This window comes from Narcine bancroftii, chromosome 13 (assembly GCF_036971445.1).
Source record: "Narcine bancroftii isolate sNarBan1 chromosome 13, sNarBan1.hap1, whole genome shotgun sequence".
Taxonomy (NCBI): Eukaryota; Metazoa; Chordata; class Chondrichthyes; order Torpediniformes; family Narcinidae; genus Narcine; species Narcine bancroftii.
Genome location: NC_091481.1, coordinates 50,289,190 through 50,296,863, shown reverse-complemented (window position 1 = coordinate 50,296,863; position 7,674 = coordinate 50,289,190). Strand labels below are relative to the sequence as shown.

Below are 7,674 nucleotides of genomic sequence, written 5' to 3'. Positions count from 1 at the left end.
TTCTTTAATCTCCTGTTCAGTTACTGTTTTGTCTGCTGAGTCAACAAAATTTGTATCTGCTCTCCGCTTCTGAATTAACTCATTCGTTGACAAAGATAAATCATTACTTTCCAAATTACCCTTCTCTTTCAAAACCATTTCATAGCACCAGGAATATCTCTGTCAATAAGATTTTATTCTTCTCTCAATAATTTCTTAGACACCGACCTTGTTACAACACACGCAGGATATATCTCACAATTCTCTTCCACCTCCTCTTTCCTAGGTCTAGTTGTTAATCTCAAAACTGAAAGAACTTAATCCTCTGTCAAATCATTCTCTAATAAAAATGAGACCTTCTTCATGATTAACTTTGAAATTTATCCTATAACCACAGGTCCTTATACTTACTCTGCACTTAGCACTATATTGTTAAGAGATATCGCTCCACATCACCTCCAACACTTTTAATCACAGTTGTCCCCCCTGTGTCAGTTCATTTATCAATTAAAAAATTCTTTGTACGAACAACGGTTGTGAAGCACCAGTATCACTTAGAATTTTAAATCTAACCGTGATTCTCCGTCCTTTAAGGAAACAAAACCATCTGAAACGAAAGGTCTGAAAACAACAATGACACTTATCAGGGTCAGAACATCTGCTCTATCTAAATTCGACTGTTGGAAAACATGCTTCTGGTAATATCTTCTTTCCTCTTTTGTTTTTCAATACTAGACAATTTGCAATAACATTTACAGAAATGACATACATATCCAGAGGTTCTGTCCTTTCCAACTTTCATTTAATCTTTTCTCTTAACACTCTATATAGACGTAATTTTAGCTTTACTATCCTGCTCCATATCAATCCTCTGAACAGGCTTATTAATCTGTTCCACGTTAACGCTCTGAAAATGCCCACCATTCTGAGATTTACGTTTGTGAATCACAGCAAATTCGTCTGCTAATCTAGCTGTTTGACGCCATATAGCCACCTTTCTCCCACCCAGGTATAATTGAATCTTCTTTTCTCACACTTTTAGTTTTCTCAATTAACATCAATTCTGTCAATCTCTCACAATCATTATTTATTCATTTAGACGCACACCAATGGTCAAACCATACAGAATTGTACAGAGAAAAATCCATATAAGATTGATTCCATGTTTTTATCGAACTCCTAAAAAATTATAAGCTGCTTCCTTAAAAGTATCATGATTTGCCACTTGTTGTGCAGTCAAGCTAGAGTATGCAATTTTTGGTTTCCCCTTGAATACAGTTTGGAGCATTAAAGACCATTTTTCTTTTGGCCATTTTGAGCTCTCAGCAACCTCTCCATAAAGCTGAAAATAGGTCTCTGTGACTGCCTCATCAAAAGGAAGGACTTGATTGACCTATCTATTAGCTAAAAGCCTCTCCCCAGGAGTTAAAGCCTCAGTTCTCTTACTTTACTCCATCTCACTTTTCATCCTCTCTAATTGATACAGTCTTTCAGCTAATTCTAACTCATACTTCCTCTGCTCTTAAGCTGTCTCTCCCTGATATTTGCTGTTTTTCAGGTTCTTCTCTTTGCTGTTTAGCCTCTTCTCTTTGCCTTTCGGCCCCTTCTCTTTGCTTTTCTGCTTGGTCGGCCTCATACTATCTCTTTGTCTCAGCCTCCAACACCCTCCTTTTTTCTCTTCCTTCTTCCATCTTCCATTTCTCCATTTCCAATTGCAATTCACCACATTTATCCTCTGGAAAATCTTCTAATGCTCACTGAACAAATTTACCCTCACCTATATAACATTTCACTATAATCCTCCGAATATATACTTTCCTTATGCAATGTTAATTTCAGTCAGTATTATTGGCTTAGAAATAATCATCAGTTCCTCTTTTCTCTGGCACCTCAGCACTGCAGTTGATAGTTCTGACAAAAACATTAACAACATCCATTGCTGCTATTTTTCACACTCAAGCTTTAAATTAGATTTGAATACAAAAGAAAATTGCCTAAAAACTCCCGTTCATTCGACTGGACGAAGCCCGACAAAATGTTATGAGCCCAAAGGACTCCAAAACCCAGCAGCAATAGACATTCACCAAGACAAGTAATTAATTAAACAAAACTTTGTTTTTAATTATCTTTAAACGTGAAAACAGATTCAATCCTTAACTTATTTATATAACTATAATTAAACTCAACTTAACACCCTTCTAATTCTAACTGCACGTGTATGTGGTGTGTGTGTGTGTGTGTGTGTGTGTGTGTGTGTGTGTGTGTGTGTGTGTGTGTGTGTGTGTGTGTGTGTGTGTGTGTGTGTGTGTGTGTGTGTGTGTGTGTGTGTGTGTGTGTGTGTGTGTGTGTGTGTGTGTGTAAATTTAAAAAAGGTTCTTTGGTTGACAGTTCAATTTCACTTCTCATTCTTCCATAATCTCTCGTTAGGCAATTCTTATACTGTCCACGTAATTAAACATATATAAAGTTCACCAACCTTTGGTGCTTGAAAGGTAAATGTTTACCGCTCAGGAAGGTTCTCGTAGGGTTTGCAGACAGAGAATTTTTTTTCTAGGACTTCCACAACTGAGCTACCACCATTAGTCGCATCAATGCCTCATCTCTCTCTCTCTCTCTCTCTCTCTCTCTCTCTCTCTCTCTCTCTCTCTCTCTCTCTCTCTCTATCTCTATCTCCCTCTCTCTCTCTCTCTCTCTCTCTCTCTCTCTCTCTCTCTCTCTCTCCCCCTTTCCAACTTCCCGAAAGCCCATGTGACTCGCTTACTTCCAAAACACAAGCAAACAATAGGAGTTAGTCTTCTTGGTCAGCCTGTTGTCTTTAGGTAAACAAAACCCATGACTTACTTTTGAGTGAGAACTTTGTAGGAAGATGAAACGTCATGTGAAAATGTTCAACACATCCGGCCTGACTCCAGTCCAAGAAAATGGTCTAATCATTTCATGACATGTTTTCAGTTAGCACTAAATTTTGAAATGTGCATAGCATTCTCCATAGTTTATATAAAGTTACTGAATATGAATTCTTCAATATTTCAATAAGATCTCATTGAAAGTGTGTGTATGTATGTAACCTACTCTAATTTTCCAATTTATCTCCTATTAGTCCATTACATTTTCTATCACCACACAAGGCGGTGTCTCATTCGGGACAACTGTACTTACCCTACCCACAATATCCATTTGATTAGTTTGAATATATTTTGAAGTAAATAACAATATTTATAATTGATTGCAGTTAATCTGACGGCAATGGTGATCCTGTCACGCGGAAATTGTGGTCTCTCTAGATGTATCACTCGCTATTTGGTGGCGATGGCAGCAGCAGATCTGATGGTGGTCCTCGTTGCTATTATAATGCAACAAATTAACTTTATTTATTTATTTGCATATTTCTTGTTCAAATCTCCATTGTGCGCTGTGATCCTTGTCCTGCAGCTCGTAACCTCGCACTGTTCTGTTTGGTTCACTGTTGCTTTCACTTTCGATCGCTACATGGCCATCTGCTGTGAGAAATTGCGAATGCATTACTGCACCGAGAGAACGGCGACCGTGGTGATAGCGACCGCTGCTGCAGGGAGCGTTGCTGTGTCTATACCATTGTTCTTCGCAGTGGATCCACGGCGCTGCGTTCCAACGGCTGAATATATGACATCAACGTCTTGGTCATCTTATGAATTATTTATTATTATTATTACCCCGTTATCTCCAATTGGTTTAATTACGCTCTTTAATGCATTAACCATCAGATATATTACCGCTGCGAACAGATTGCGGCGGGAACTGCGCTGCAGCGGTCAGAAACAGAAAGACCCAGAGGTGGACAAACGGAGAAATTCTATGATTTTGTTATTCGCGATTTCTACCAATTTCATTTTACTCTGGATGCCCCAGTTTGTACATTCGATTAAATGGCAAAAACAAAACTATTTCTACACTGACAGATATTTCAGCACGCCGATCTATATCCTGCAACAATTGGGATTCATGTTACGAATGCTCAATACCTGCACCAACACGTGTATCTATGCGCTGACTCAGAGGAGATTCAGGGAGCAACTGAAGAGTGGATTTAAATATCTGATCACAATAAACGGATAATTCTGTTAATGAAATTAAAATCATGTTATCCCGTATTGAAGTTTTCAAAATCATATTGACAAGACATTTATCAAAAAAATATTTAAAGTTACGAGATGCCTGCAATTCCCGTCGCGTAACTCCTGGTTTATATTATACTTTTTGCAATGTCATATTTTATATCTGTTGATGGGCACATTGTTAGCCGACTATTCTTTTAATTTAAAAATTCTCAAACTATTGCGTGTTGTTTTCTAGTGTAAAAAAACCGGATCTGATTTATTTCCAGGCATTGATATCCGTTCAAAAATGTAAAAATGAAAATGCATAATGATTAGATTCAGGACGTGAGCAGTTTGGAGGGTTGTGAGCCGGTTCGGTGGGAGTAGTTCAGTGGGAGTAGGTGTTGGTCATGGACTGGAAGGGCCGAACTGGCCTGTCTTTGTGTTATAATTGTTAGATTGCTATATTATATTGTTGTAGGAAAGTGGGTTTTGTTTTCTCTCTTTCTCTCTAGATCTGTTTAGTAATTAATCCGCTGAGACATTTGCCAGGAAATCTCTATTACTCCGGATCAGCCACGACATCCAATCCTTTCCTTCTGAATGGAAACATCTTTCAGTATCTTCTTCAAGATATGAATCTCTCCTTTAATGTGATTTGTCTTTTCAATTCAACGTTTACCATCGCATTTGGTTTTACACTGATTATGTTGAACTCTGCAATTCAACATGGATTTCAATTTAGACAAACTGATAACGTCTTACAACTCTTAATACAGGGTAAAGATGCTTTGGCGCACGTTGAACACGCTGATGAACCAGTTTCAATTGCCTGCATTTGACCCATGTCCCTCCAAACCTTTCCTTCAGCGAATCTCAATTAATGTCTTTTGAACGTTGCAATCACCTCTATACTAGCATTTCCTTGTCGACTGCACCCTTCCCCTTTGACACATTGACTTGCAGTCGTGGGAAGTGGTCCACTGCCCCAATACCTTATTTCGCATCACCAAATGGGACCCTATACACCTTACAAATGAGGAAAAGGGTGCTCCGTCCTGGTATCTTCTCCCTCCATTATCCGCCTATTACTCCCTTCTTTTGGGATTATGCTCTTACCCAGACGCTTTCCCCATCATTTTATTTGGGTGACGCCCAAATTTCGATCAGACCTGATGAAGGACAATCCGCAAATGCTGAACATGCATCTTAAATGTTGTGATATGAAGTTCACGCGTTGACTTGCTGAGTTTCTCCAGCGTTGTTGTTTTACTTCGTTCGTTTTCTGCAGAATTTCAGAATCAGAATGAAGATTTAATGTCATGAACAAGTCATGAAATTCGGTGTTTGTGGAAACATCTTACAACATTTCTATAAAAATAATAACTATAATAGTGTTTTAAAAGTGTCTTTTGTTCATGATTATTCGGGAATATGATGGCAGCGGGAATAAAACTGTCCTCATGCCAGTGAATCATTGTATTGAGGCTCCTGTACCTTTACCCTAATGCTAGCAGAGTGCAGAGGGCATGACTATAATGGTGTGGATCTTTTAGGCTGATTTGTAAGACACCACCACATATAAATGAGTGATCAGGTGCCTGTGATATCGCAGGCTAAGGTAACGAACCCCTGGAATTTAATCCTGTCCTGAAAGTTGATCCCTCCTCACAGGCAGTGATGCCACAAACTGTAATGCGCTCCATTGTATACCTTTAGAAGTTTACGAGAGTCGTCACCGACATACCGAATATCCTCAGACACATCACGACGTCTAGCAGCTTGCGAGCCTTCTTTGTGATTTCATCAGCGTGGAGGCTCCAGGACAGTTTCTTTGTGATGTTCTCAGGCAGGAACTTGAATTTCGTGACCCGCTCTACTACTGAGTCCACGAAGAGACTGGGTCCCCTATATTCCTGCTGAAGTCCAAAATCATCTCCTTGGATTTCTGGACGATCTATTTTCTCCTCTGTCAGTTTGTTGCCTCCGGAATCTGTGTGACAACGATGCTTCTCAGTTCCTTTACTTTCGTTCATTGTCAGGCAATGTCTCCGGGCTATAGTTCCAGATCACTGGTATTCAATCTGCCCCCTAAACTCACAATGAACCTTAAGCAATCTCTATGCTTTAAGTGTGCTGTGATCGGCAAGTCATTTCTTAAGGTGGGATTTGACTGGGAAGGGATCATTCCTCCAGACCCAATTGCTACTGAAATAATTTGCTTGCGAAAATTGTCTTTGGCTCATTTCCTTTGGTGTTATGAAACCGTGCACGTAAAGAGCCAATTAGAGACGACTAAAACAGCGATTCTTGAATCTTTTTCTCTCTACTCACATACCGCATTAAGCAATCACTAACTAATCAGAGCGCACATGTGGCATAGCGATTACTTAAGGTGGAATATTCTTAAAAGGGAGCAGTTTGTGTACGACTGTTCTAGATTAATCTGCTCTGGAAAAATGTGATAAGTTACTTCATTTTGCACACCAGTACGCTCGTGTCCTTTTCTCCAGTCTCACCGTGACTGGAGAAACAGTAGGATTGTGCATCTTTTCTACATTTCCACCTGAATTAAATTCAATTTAAAATTTAGACACACAGGGCGGTTACACGAAATTTGGCCCGTGCTGCTTAATTAGCGTACAATCCTGGTAAATTTTCAAAGTTGGAGGAAACCATGACCGCTGGAGAAAAACCTAAGCAGACACCTGAACAACTTACAAACTACCTAAAGACAGCGTGGAATTCAAATCCTGGTGGTCTCGATCGCTGCCGCTCTGAGGACATTGTGCTGACCACAATTCCCATCGTGCTGTACAGTAATGGCTTGTCTGATTATGGTATTATTCAACCATGAATACACCTTTTCCACAATCAATCTGACACTTTCAACTTTCATAAAATACATTTTTCCAATTTCCATACACGCATGTGCCCATTTAAGGGACCTTCAAATGTCACTATTGCATGACGCTCTCCCACCATTTTTGCTTGTATTCCTGACACCTAATTCTCTCTTTGCAACAAAATACATCTCAGATGTACATCTAATAGCCTATATCATTTTTAATCGCCCCAGCGAGAATGCTGACTTCATCAGATAAGTTCCCCAGTCCCCATAAAACTTCACTAATCCCTATTTAATCCTTCCACATCCTTCCAATTGTCAGGTGCAGAGAGATTGTCACAATACTCTGAGTGTTTTGCGCCCACAGTGTAACCCTGCTGTAACATGGCAACCTGGCAGATAAAAACAATGCCCCTAAAATGAAGACGAGATCCCTCTTTAAATATCCATTCAATTTTTCCAGCTCGCATGAGAGGTCCATGAGATTTTCAACATGTGCAATCATTAGTGCAAGATATTGGTTTAAATAAAACAGAACCAGAGATCCAGGAACAGATGCCCTTGATCACCACTGGTCCCAAACTCCATGCCAAAACGTTCCATCCTCTTCTCCACGCCACCTTCTTCACTAAATCACTTTCCACACTCACACTCACAGAGAGCGATGTGTGAATAAACCCCCCCCCCCTTTCTAGGGAATTAAGTTCTAACCTGTTGAATCTTTCCATGTAACTCAGTTTCTTATCTGGGCAACATGAGATCAAATCACCT

General features: G+C 39.6%; 1 protein-coding gene across 1 annotated transcript; it reads left to right on the top strand.

Annotated features, from left to right (window-relative positions):
• The first annotated feature begins 3,225 nt into the window (after positions 1-3,225).
• Positions 3,226-4,074, top strand: LOC138748030 (probable G-protein coupled receptor 139). The gene has a single exon (XM_069907731.1). The coding sequence runs from the start codon at positions 3,226-3,228 to the stop codon at positions 4,072-4,074; it is 849 nt and encodes a 282-aa protein (XP_069763832.1).
• The last annotated feature ends 3,600 nt before the right edge of the window (positions 4,075-7,674 follow it).